Source organism: Bison bison, unplaced genomic scaffold (assembly GCF_000754665.1).
Source record: "Bison bison bison isolate TAMUID 2011002044 unplaced genomic scaffold, Bison_UMD1.0 scf7180017864472, whole genome shotgun sequence".
In the NCBI taxonomy this organism is placed as follows: Eukaryota; Metazoa; Chordata; class Mammalia; order Artiodactyla; family Bovidae; genus Bison; species Bison bison.
In genome coordinates, this window is record NW_011495033.1 from 6,003,452 (window position 1) to 6,016,147 (window position 12,696).

At 49.8% G+C, this 12,696-nt stretch overlaps 1 protein-coding gene across 1 annotated transcript in view; it reads left to right on the plus strand.

The window, feature by feature from the left end:
* ADAP2 (ArfGAP with dual PH domains 2) overlaps positions 1 to 12,696 on the plus strand; it is a 37,977-nt gene that overhangs the window by 11,337 nt on the left and 13,944 nt on the right. The window contains exons 2-6 of the mRNA XM_010861700.1: positions 8 to 78; positions 896 to 1,026; positions 2,853 to 2,944; positions 6,638 to 6,717; positions 7,953 to 8,065. Of these exons, the coding sequence (XP_010860002.1) occupies positions 8 to 78; positions 896 to 1,026; positions 2,853 to 2,944; positions 6,638 to 6,717; positions 7,953 to 8,065 (487 nt within the window). The remainder of the gene's footprint in view (positions 1 to 7; positions 79 to 895; positions 1,027 to 2,852; positions 2,945 to 6,637; positions 6,718 to 7,952; positions 8,066 to 12,696) is intronic.

Consider the following 12,696-nt stretch of genomic DNA (forward strand, 5'->3'; position numbering starts at 1 on the left):
CCAACAGGCAGCGGCTGCTGGAGCTGCGCCAGGCCGCGGGAACCGGCAACGCGTACTGTGCAGACTGCGGGGCAGCAGGTAAGGTCGCGGCGGCGCACGTAGCCCGGTAGTCTGGGCCGGCCAGCGGCCGGCGGGTCCCGTCCCCTGCCTCCAGACCCGGGCGGGTCCCAGACCCCCGCGCACGACTCTTATATCACCTTCGGACCCGGGCCCCCGACAGCCCTCTCCTCGACCAGTACTGCCCCTACTTGAAGCTGGGCCCCCTGACCTGCCCCCTCTGGACCTCGACACTAGATCCCAGCCCCGGGTGCCCTGCCCATTCTACTCACCTCCCTCTGCCAGACACCCTGCCTACCCGGACCACGGTCCTTGACCTCTTCTTCTCGGACCCAGCCCCTTCCCCCACGCTCGGATCCAAACATCCCACACACCACGGTTCCCAGACCCCGGACCCAGCTCTCCCAGGATGGTCCAGTGTCGCCTCCCGCGCCTCGGACGTCCCCGGGGTTCTGCGCGCTCAGACCCGGCGCACGCCAAGGGACTCTGACCCACCTTCCCACCCTCAGCTCCCGGCGTCGAGTTGCGGGTCCGTCCTTCCGCGCTCTCCTCTCAGTTCCCTGAAGTGCTGTCACTTCCACTTCGCGCCGCCTCAGCCTCTCGCTCTCCATCCCCCGGACTCCCTCCAAGATCTTCATTCTGGCCGCCGCCGCAGCCGCGTCAGGCCAAGTGGGCTGACCAGAGGGTTTCATGCTGGTATCTTAGTTCGCGCAAGGCGGGGAGGCCGAGAGAGAAGGCGTGGGCTGTTGGTACCTGCCAAGCCCTTGCCTCTCCTGGCGCCCCTGGTTTCTTCAGCCAGCTCTTCACCCGCTCCCCACCCTGCCCTCTCACCCCGCAGATCCCGACTGGGCCTCTTACAAGCTGGGCATCTTTATCTGTCTGAACTGCTCCGGAGTCCACCGCAACTTTCCAGACATCAGCAAAGTGAAATCCGTCAGACTTGACTTCTGGGACGACAGTATCGTGGAGGTAGCAAGGGGCGCGTGTGGAGAGCCTTTGAACAGGAGCCTGCTCCCATTCTCCAGGGAAGGAAACTGAGGCCGAGAGAGGGGCAGTAAGGAGCCAGTTAGACAGAGGCCCTGAGTTCAAATCCTAGCTCCATCGCTTACTTATTTGCAGCTGTGAGGTCCGGAGCCTGCTATTTAACACTAGCTGTGGGCTCTTTCCACACATGTATTATAAATATACCACTATCCTTTCACAGGGCTGCTATGAGGATTAAATGCTGACTCAATGCAGGTACAAAGTAAATAGTCAATTAACAGCTGCTGTTCTTAGTAGCTGAAGTCCTGGACCAGAACAGAAGTATCCTGATTCATGGTCCATAGGCCTTCTCCAGTCCCCCTAGCCAGGGAGGGAGCCACCTCGTTCTCCTGATCTCCAGAGATGGAGAACACTTTCAGCCTGGATGATGACACCATTCTGGCCAGAAAACCTTCAGAGAGCAGGCAGTCCTAAACTGGGCTGGCTGAGGATTTCGAGGACTACGGGGGAAGCAGACCCATGTTTACTGAGTACCCCTGTCTGTGTCAAGCACTGTGCTAGACCACTGGGCTCGATGCTTTATTCGTTCACTCATTCACTCATTACTGTAAGCCTGCATTTGCTAGCTGTAGGAGAGAGCAGTGAAGATAAAGTCTCTACTTACGTGGAGCTTACATTCTAGTGCAGGAGAAAGACCAGAAACCGGCATATAAACCTGAAGGTTGTTTCTTTGGGCCTCATCACTCCCCTGTTATGGGCTTCCCTGGTGGCTCAGTGGAAAAGAACCTGCCTGCCAATGCAGGAGACACGGGTTCGATCCTTGGGTTGGGAAGATCCCCTGGAGAAGGAAATGGCAACCCACTCCAGTGTTCTTGCCTGGGAAATCCCGTGGACAGAGGAGCCTGGTGGGCTACAATCCAGGGGGTCACAAAGAGTTGGACACGACTGAAGCAACTTAGCATTTAGCACTCCCTGGTTATAGCTTCTTCATCTTTGCAGGTGAGATCCCTGAAGCTCAGGGGGTTAAGTGTAGCCCAGTGGGAACCTTGCTCTATGGAGACTCATAGCCCATGCAAATCCTGCAACACAGCCCAGTGGCCAGTGGGGAAGGGAATAATAGGGTTCACTCTTTCCAAGAGACGTGGATTAAAAATGGGCTGTTTTTTCCACATGTATCCCCAGCCCAGATATGCCCCTGATGTTACTGAGTGCTGACTGATGGCCAGGGCCACTCCTGACACATATGCATTCCCCTGGGTCTCTCTGGTGCCATCTTCCTGACTCACATACGCTATGGGGTGGAGCACTGAAGTGCTCCATCCTCCAGTTCCATCTATCGCCTACAGACTTGCAGGGACTACTGCTAGTGGTCCTGGCCATCTGTGGAGGGCAGTGGAGAAAGTACATGAGCTTTGGAGTTAGGCGGGTCTGAGTTCAAATTCCAACTCTCCACTGACTAGCTGTGTTACCTTGGGTAAGTTGCCTAAGCTCTCTGAGCCTTGGTGTCCTCGCCTTATAACAGGGACAGTAATTGTGGTGATTACAGTGATTGAGGGGATCAAATGGAATAATGTGGGAGAGCTGTAAAGTGCTATGCCTGTATGAGGCGTGGTTGTTACATTGTTCCAGGCTGGGACTTCTGAGCATTACGTGTGACCAAGCTGGGTTGTGGGAAATGTCAAACTCCAGGAGGAGTGTCTCCTGACTCAGCCTAGGAGCCAGTGAGAACAGTGGCCTTCTGGGTAGACTGTGGTTTCGTTTCACATTTTTTTCAAGTTCTAGCATTACCCCAAGTTGCTGTTGTCTTGCAGTTTATGACCCACAACGGGAACCTCCGAGTGAAGACCAAGTACGAAGCCAGAGTCCCTGCATTCTACTATATCCCCCAGGCCAACGACTGCATGTAAGTGGGTGATTTCCTGGTCCCACCCACTCCCACCGCTACCCCATCTCCAGTGCCTTTGTCTCTGACAGTCTTTTCTGTGCACCAGCCCAGCAGGTGGAGCCAGGACAGCATTTGGTACAGGAGAACACACAGACCTCTGTAGGGCCCTCTCTACCTTCGAAGCTTGGGTCATCACCTCCCCTCTCTGGGACTCAGTTTCCTGGACTCATCTGTGAAATGGGACATCTGCTTTAGTTTCTGTCCCTTTGCCTTGATGTTCTCATAGCCTGCAGGTGATGACTAACTTGATTAACAAGAGTAATGCCAGTATTCTAGCAGAATCAATGTGCTTCAGCTACTTTGCTTGGAATCTTGTGCCCAGAGCTGTCCCACCTAAGCTCAGCATAGCTCCAAGGCAGCTGCTTAGGCCCCAGATCCCCAAATAATAACCATAGAAATACTTGTAGCTACTGATATTTGTTGAGCTTTACTTTGTATCAGGCCCTGTGTTAAACGCTTGTGTGCGTTAATTTTCGTTCTCTCAACAACTCTATGAGATCATATTGCATTATTCTGCACCATATAGATGAAACACTTGAGGCTGATAGAGGCAGAGCTGGGACTAGCCCATCTGACACCAGGGCCTTCATGACTGTACCAAGGTGCTAGGGAAAAAAATCCAGTATCCTGGGATTGCATGCCATGGAACAGCAGGAGGGTTCAGGTCCCCTGGGGGTGAGGGGTGAGGGTGACTTTGGTCTGTAGTGACCCCAGACCTCTGCAGGACAGACTGTCTGAGCCTGAGCTTCCCTCCCAGGGACTCAGCATCCTATGTGAACGGAGTGTGAATGGGGAGAAGGGTTACCTCCAGGCAGACAGGAGGCGTGGCTTGCAGGAACAGGCTGCATTTCCGCTGCCATTGTCCTCTAACCATGGCAGGATGCTGGTGGACAGCGCACAAACTATACAACCGTATCTAGTGTCCTGTGACGTCCCAGTATTTAAACAACCTGGGAGTGGCGGAGCAAGCACAGCTTTGCGCTCTGGAGACCCCAGTATGCTTCTCTGTCTCTATTCAGTTGTGAAAAGGTAGGCAAGGGAGCAGAACTCTGCAACCTGTGGCAGCCTCATCTCTGAAACGTTGACAGTGATGCCTACATTTGGTAGGCATAATGGTAGCATGATGGTAGGGATTAAAGGAGATAACAGGTAAAACATCTCACAAGACACCCCTCATGCCATTTTTTTTTTTAGGATTTATTTACTTCTTTTTATTTGGCTGTAGTGGGTCTTCGTGGCTGTGTGCAGGCTTTCTCTGGATGCAGCAAGCTGGGGCTGCTCTTCGATGAGATGCACTGGCTTCTCACTGTGTTGGCTTCTCTTCTCGTGGAGCACAGGCTGTAGGCACGTGGGCTTCAGCAGCTGCAGCACAGTGGGCCCAGGAGCAGTGGCGTGTGGGCCCTAGAGCACTCGGGCTTAGTTGCTCCTCAGCATGTGGAATCCTCCCGGACCAGGGATCCTACTGGTGTCCCTTGCCTTGCAAGGCAGATTCTTCACCACTGGACCACCAGGGAAACCCCTTCGTGCCAGTTTTAATCTATTTCTATGTCCACTTTGGCATACTGGCTGGTGGCTGGCCCAGCTGTGGGAGGTGCCAGGTTTAATGTGAAAGGGCTCCTTTTGCCTCACTGCTGCCACCCAACCCTTTGCTCCAAGGGGAAGGGACCAGGTACTTGGTGAGCACCTACTGAGCTCAAGGGTCTCTGCCAGTGCTACACAGACGCTATGTATCATGACCCCAACTACAGCCCTGAACTGTAACCCCTTCTGGTTGAATGGCCTCAATCCCTAATTCTAAAAGTCCCCTGAATTCTCCACCTCCAGAATCTCGGTCTCCATTCCCTCTCCCAGCTCTGATCCTGTGGTTCAGGGTTCCTCCATGTCCTGGGGCCGAGGGCTGTGCATTCAGTAGGGCTCTTAACTACACACAACAGAAACCCAGTTTAAACCAGCTTATGCACAAGGTGATTTTCTGGGTTCGGATCAGACCGCAAAAAGAACAGAGGTGGAACCACCCTCTGGAAGGACAGGCTGAAGGCTCCAGCACTATCAAGTCTCTGAAATCCCTCTGGTTCCCATTCCTGCCTCTTTTTCTCACCCAGGCTTTCTTCCTTTTGTTGTTCAGTTGCTCAGTCATGTCCGATTCTTTGTGACCCCATGGACTGCAGCATACCAGGCTTCCTTGTCCTTCACTATCTCCTGGAGTTTAAACTCATGTCCATTGAGTCGATGATGCCATCCAACCATCTCACCCTCTGTCGCCCCCTTCTCCTCTTGCCCTCAATCTTTCCCAGCATCAGGGAGTCAGCTCCTTTCCCAATGAGTCAGCTCTTTGCATCAGCTGGCCAAAGTATCAGAACTTAAGCTTCAGCATCAGTCCTTCCAATGAATATTTAGGATTGATTTCCTTTAGGATTGGCTGGTTTGATCTCCTTGCAGTCCCAGGGACTCTCAAGAGTCTCCTCCAGCACCACAGAGCAAGAGCATCAATTGTTCGGTGCTCAGCCTTCTTTATGGTCCAGTTTTCCCATCCGTACATGACTACTGGAAAAACATAGCTCTGGCTATACAGACCTTTGTTGGCAAAGTGATGTCTCTGCTTTTTAATATACTTCTTCTTGTAGCTGGGAGCAACACCATATCCATGTTCCCAGCTCCAGCTCCCAGCTCAACCCTGGAGAGAAGGCTTCCAATCCACCTCTCTCAGTTTTTTGCTCCTTTTGGTCCCAACAGCCCAGGGCCAAGCTCTGATTGACCAATCTGGGTCAGGTACTCAGTTCTAGGTCATTCCCTGTGGCCATGGGGTGAGGTCATATCAACCTGGGAACGTTTGCCTGGAAAAGGCAAGAGGGAACCAAACAATTGGAATGAAGTCCCTCTCAGCTGCGTGGATTTTCTGTAGGGGTCGTGGATGGCAATGTCTGGTTGGGCTAATAGCAAACACCTATTATGTGCTCAACATAGTACTAGGCCCTCTGTATGCATTTAAACCTCTCAACAACTCTAAGGGATAGGTAGATATAATATTACTGGAATATTCCCCAAGTTCAGAGGAGTAAAGCAACTTGCCCTTGGTCACACGGTGGATAAATGGTAGAATAGGACCAGGTCCCAGAGGGTCAGACCCCAAGACCACTGCTCTGTCCATTGTAGCATGCCCAGATCTCATGGGTGGGCCTTGGGGAAGGCTCACAGACTCTCCTGGCTTAAGCTCATGAACACACAGTGCAATGTGGCAGAGTAGATGGTCCAGGGGAGCTGGCATCTGTCTCATTGACCTAGAGGGGCTGAGGTTGGAATAGCATAGCAGTTTGGATTTAGCCCCTGGGGGGAAATATTATTTCCTGGTGAGATACTGGCCTTGTCTGCAGACATTTTGGAGTATCACAACTTGGGAAGGGTTGCTATTGGTATCAAGGGGGTGGAGGTCTGAGATACTGCTAAACATCCTACAAAGCACGAAATAGTCCCCCACCATGAAGCATTACCAGGTCCCAAGTGTTAATAGTATGCAGGTGGAGAAATTTGACCAGGCTGGGCAGGCAGCTAGGCCTTGCTGAGAAGCTCCCATCCTCAGCTACAGGGTCTCATAAAATTGCCATGAAAAGAGGATGCATCAGACACAGCTGACTCAAGTTTCTCTCTTTTTAGGGTCTTAAAAGAACAGTGGATTCGAGCTAAGTATGAGAGACAGGAATTTATGGCCGATGGGAAAACCATCTCACCCCCAGGTAAGGTTATTTTCATTATCTCTTGAGGGCTGATTCTGATGCATTCTAGAAAACAAAGTGCCTGAGTATTAGGAACAAGGTCAGCCGCCCTCGCTCTGGCCCCAGAGACCAAGGTGTGGGTTCCTCTGCTTCTGAAATAGCAACACATCGGCTGGTGGGGTTTTATGGTCTTCTTGGCCGAGAAGCTCACTCGTTTCAGGTCCTTGCAGGACCACAGGGTGTACAGACTCTTAGTATAAATTGCAAAAAGATTCACCCCCTGGACAGACCAGGTAGAAATAGACAATCTGCTTCTGGCTAAGGGAACCCTGGTGTGGCACAAGCCTTGAGAAGGAGAATGGGCTGGATTTTGCCTCCCTTCCTGCCTTTGTGCAGGGCATGATCTCATCGGTGGCCTTGGACCTGTGGCACATTCTACCCCTCTGCTGTGAGTCCAAATGGACACTGTCCCAGAGAGCAAAATGTACAAAACCGCTCGAGGACCAGAGGCAGCCAGTGCCGAATGCTTGTAGCCGCCAGGAGCACAGAGTGTTCATCCACCAGCAGGGACCTAGAGGTCACTCATTATTCCTGTACTTGGGAGACTTTCAGTTGGCTGATATCAACGTGAAGTTGGGCCTCTTTCAAAATCAGTCCAGTTTCTCAGTTTTTAGCCTACTTAAGGGTTCCTTATATTTTCGTTTAATTTATTTATATATTTTTGGCTGTGCTGGGTGTTTATTGCTGCACTGGCTACTCTGTAGTTGCAGGGCATTGGCTTCTCGCTGCGGTGACTTCTCTTGTTGCAGAGCGCAGGCTCTAGGCATGCGGGCTTCAATAGTTGTGGAACTTGGGCTCAGTGGTTGTGGTGCATGGGCTTAGTTGCTCTGCAGCATGCAGGATCTTCCCAGACCAGAGGTCGAACCAGTGTCCCTTGCATTGGCAGGTGGATTCTTAACCACTGGACCCCCAGGGAAGTCCCTACCTAAAGGTTTACTATGTCTTCTTAGGAAACAGCCAAGAAAGAAAGTTGGAGAGACCCCCCAACTAAAATCATACAACATTGCAAAGTTTCCTCAGAGAGGACCCCACATCCTGCAGCCGTAAGAGCTAAATCAGATCCGAGACATTTCAGCAGCAGGTGGGCGGTCCACTCCACCCCTGAGACTGCACGGCATGGGGTCACCAATAGGCAGGTGAGTTGCCTGTTGGTCTTAGAGCTGTGGTGGTTCACTCTTTCTCATCTTTGGTGGCAGGTAACCGAGAAGGGTTCCTGTGGAAGCGGGGAAGGGACAACGCACAGTTCCTGAAAAGGAGGTTTGTCCTCCTGGCAAGAGAAGGCCTGCTGAAGTACTACACTAAAGAAGAGGTAAGCTTCTCCTACTCCTGCCCGAGCCAGGGCAAGCACCCCTCTCCGATCTACGTTTTGATCAATGGTGCCTGGTCTTGTAGATGAGCTCAGTCACTGAGACTTAGGTGCCACACGCTACTACTTTTCCTCATTATACAATCCATCCAGTCCACTGAAATCCTCACCTTCTCTTCACCTTGAATGGGCTTAGATTGGTCCATGATTAAGGTTTTGATGATCACTTGACTTTACTTCATTGATTCATTCACTCAAGAAATATTTATTGGGCTTCCTTGGTGGTCCAGGGGTTAAGAATCCACCTGCCAATGCGGGGGACATGGGTTCAATCCCTGGTCTGGGAAGATCCCACACACCGCAGGGCAACTAAGCCTGTATGCTGCAACTCCTGACGCCTGTGTACCCTTGAGCCTGTGCTCCATAACAACGAAGCCACCTCAATGAGAACCTGCACACCAACTACAGAGTAGCCCCCGATCACTGCAGCTAGAGTAGCCCTCACGCAGCAATGAAAACCCATCGCAGCCAAAAAGTATATATTCATTGAGCACCTACTATGCTAGACCTTATTCCAAGCACTGAAGATACAGCAGTGAACTAAACGAAGTTCCTGATCCCTTGGGGCTTCCATTCTAGTGAATAGAGACAGGTAATAACCAAAATATATGTTACCTATCCAGTGGCAATAAGTTCTATGAAGTAAAATAAAAGAGAGTGAAGGTTAGAGCATGATACAAGTGGGGCATGGGGAGGTGGTCAGAGGAGGCCTCTCTGATGACCTTTGAGCACAGAACAGAATAAACATGAGTACATTATATGGATATGTGGGGGAGGGGTAGAAGAAGAGAGAACAGTTTGTGCGGGAGCACGGGCAAGTGTGCTGATTAGAAAAGATGACCCCTCTCAGAGGGTGCATCCCTGGTCCCAGTCTAGGCAAGCAGAAGCCTGGATGCCGGTTCTCCCCCATCCCTTCAGCCAGGAGCTTTCTGTTCAGTGCACAAACTGCCCAACCCTGAGCCATAGCCATGGCTTGAGCTGGGAGTGTATTTGGTGAGTCTATAGGGCATGAAGGAGGCCAGAGTGCCTGGTACAGAGTGAGCAAAAAAAATAATGGAGAGAGATGAGCTCACATAGTGGAAGACTTTGAAGACCATAGGAAGATTTTTTTTTTTAACAGCTTTATTGCAATGTAAATTCGAATACCACAGGATTCACCTATTTCAGTTCAGTTCAGTCGCTCAGTCATGTCCGACTCTTTGCAACCCCATGAACTGCAGCATGCCAGGCCTCCCGGTCCATCACCAACTCCCGGAGTCCACCCAAACCTACGTCCATTGAGTCAGGGATGCCATCCAACTATCTCATCCTCTGTTGTCCCTTTCTCCTCCTGCCCTCAATCTTTCCCAGCATCAGGGTCTTTTCAAATGAGTCAGCTCTTTGCAATTCACCTATTTAAAGTATATAATTAATAGCTTTTAGTATATTCGTGGAGTTGTGCAACTTTCACCACAGTCAATTTTAGAACATTTTCATTACCCTAAAAAGAAAACCCACATGTGTGAGCTCTAGTTCTCCACTCTACTAGCCTCCCCTAGCCCTGTTGTTGTTTGTCACTCAGTCATGTTTGACTCTTTGCAATTCCATGGACTATAGCCTGCCAGGCTCCTCTGTCCATGGGATTTCCCAGGGGATTGCCATTTCCTACTCCAGAAGGTCTTCCTGACTCATGGGTGGAACCCGTGTCTGCTGCTTGGCAGGTGGATTCTTTACCACTGAATCACCAGGGAAGCCCTCCCGTTGCCCTGCTGCTGCTGCTGCTGCTGCTAAGTCGCTTCAGTCGTGTCTGGCTCTGTGTGACCCCATAGATGGCAGCCCACCAGGCTCCTCCGTCCCTGGGATTCTCCAGGCAAGAACACTGGAGTGGGTTGCCATTTCCTTCTCCAATGCATGAAAGTGAAGTCATTCAGTCGTGTCCAACCCTCAGCAACCCCACGGACTGCAGCCTTCTAGGCTCCTCCGTCCATGGGATTTTCCAGGCAAGAGTACTGGAGTGGGTTGCCATTGCCTTCTCCGCTCCTTGCCCTAGGCAACCACTAATCTATTGTCAGATTTGCCTCTTCTTGACATTTCATACAAATGGAATCATACAATATGTGGTCTTTTATAACAGACTCCCTTCATTTAGCATTAGGTTTTTAAGGATCATTCATGTTGTAGCACGTATCAGTACTTCATTTCTTTTTATTGCCAAGTAATATTCCACTGTATGGATATACCACATTTCACTTATTTATTCATCAGCTGATAAACAGTTGAGTTGTTTCCACTTTTGGGCTAGTGTGAATAATGCTGCTATGAACATTTGTGTACAAGGTTTTATGTGAATCTACATTTCCAATTTTCTTGGGTAATTCTCCCTAGGAGTGGAACTGCTGAGTCATATGGTAACTATTTGTTTAATTTTTTGAGGAATTTTTCCAAAGTAGCTGCACCATTTTACATTCCCACCAGCAATGTATGAGGGTCCTTCACATCCTCACCAATGTTTGTTATTATCTGTCTTTTTGATCATAGCCATCTTAATGGGTACAAGATAATATCTCGTGATTTTGATTTGCATTTCCTCGATGGCTAGTGATGTTGTATGTCTTCTCATGTACTTACTGGCCAGTTGCCCATCTTATTTGTAGAAATGTTTATTCACAGCCTTTTCTCATATTTTTATTATGTTATTTGTTTTCCGTTTTTTTTTTTGTTTTAGCTGTAATCGTTCTTTATATAGTCTATATACAAGGCCCTTATTGGGTATATGATTTTTTTTTATTACATTCTTATTTCTTAATATTCTTTTTCATTAGGGTTTATCACCAGAATATTTTTACAAAAAATTTCTGTGTTTGGATTTTACTCTGTTATTGGGAAGACATACAAGGGTTTGGGGGCTTCTCAGGTGGCACTAGTGGTAAAGAAACTGCCTGCCAATGCATGAGATATAAGAGACCCAAGTTTTATCCCTGGGTCAGGAAGATCCCCTGCAGGAGGGCATGGCAGCCCACTCCAGCGTTCTTGACTGGAGAATCCCTTGGACTTTGGAGCCTGGTGGGCTATGATCCATAGCATTGCAAAGAATCAGACACTACTGAAGTGACTTAGCATGCACGCAGGAGGGTTTTGAGCAGAAAAGTGATCAGCTTTGACTAAAACTTTAAAAAGAGACACTCTGGCTGCTACTTGAGCAAGAGTGGGGCAGGAGGAGGCAAGCGTAGAAGCAGAGAAACCAGTTAGGAAGCTACCACAATAATCCAAGATCGGGATAATGGTGTTGGAGATGGTTAAAAGTGGTCTGCTTGCATTTTGGAAATAGAGCCAATGAGATCTACTGAAGGATTGGACATGGGGTGTGAAAGTCAGAGGGATCAAGAATGATCCACAGGACTTCCCTGGTGGTCCAATGGTTAAGAATCCACCTGCCAGTGCAGAAGACACAGGTTCGATTTCTGCTCCAGGAAGATTCCACGTGCTGTGAAGAACTTAGCCTGTGTGCCGCAACTACTGGGCCAAGTGCTCTGGAGCCCATGAGCCACACAAGAGAAGACACCGCAGTGAGAACCCCATGCAACTAGAGAGAAAGCTGCCTCCTCTCGCGTCAGCTAGAGAAAGCCCAAGGGCAGCAACGAAGACCCAGCACAGCAAAAAATAAGAATGCATCCCAGATTTTTTGCCTTATGCAACTATGAGGTTAGTTTGTCATTTGCTGAGATGGCAAAGATTTAGCTCCCTAAGGGGATGATCATGAGTCCTTTTTCATTTGAGATGCTTATTAGTCATCCATGTAGAGACTGAGGAAGACGTTCTCAGAAGTTCTAAGTCTAGAGGTTTGGGGAAAGTTTTGAGCTGGAGTCAGCAGTGTGCAAACTGGTTGAGCAACAGGACTGTTTGGAATCACCGAGGTGGGCGGGGGGTGGGGGTGGATGAGAAAAGATGTCTAAGGACTGAGTATTTTAGGTATTTGTTACTGAGTGACACACCACCCTAAAACTTAGTGGCTTGAAATAACAATTGATTGTGTCTCATAATCCTCTGGGGTCAGGAATTTGAGCAGGTGGTGGCTGCTGCAGAGTACTCCCTGTGACTTCAGCTGGGTCGTTCCCTCTGCTCCATTTTCCTGGGTTGGGCTAGGAGACCCAGAAAGCCTTCACTCACATGTCTCGTGCTTTGCTTCCTTGTGGCTTTTCTCTCTGTGAATGTTCCTCATTCAGGAGTCCAGTTCAAGCTTTGTTACAGCATGGTGTCCGACTTCCCCCAAGCAAACGAGGATGCTGCCAGGCCTCAAAGCTTAGGCCAGGAACTGCCTGCTATTGGTCAATTCAAGTCATGCAACCAAAACCAATTCAGTTCAGTTCAGTTCAGTTCAGTCACTCAGTCGTGTTCGACTCTTTGCAATCCCATGGACTGCAGCGCGCCAGGCCCCCCTGTCCATCACCAACTCCTGGAGTTCACCCAAACTCATGTCCATTGAGTCGGTGATGCCATCCAACCATCTCATCCTCTGTCGTCCCCTTCTCCTCCCACCTTCAATCTTTCCCAGCATCAAGGCCTTTTCAAATGAGTCAGTTCTTTGCATCAGTTGG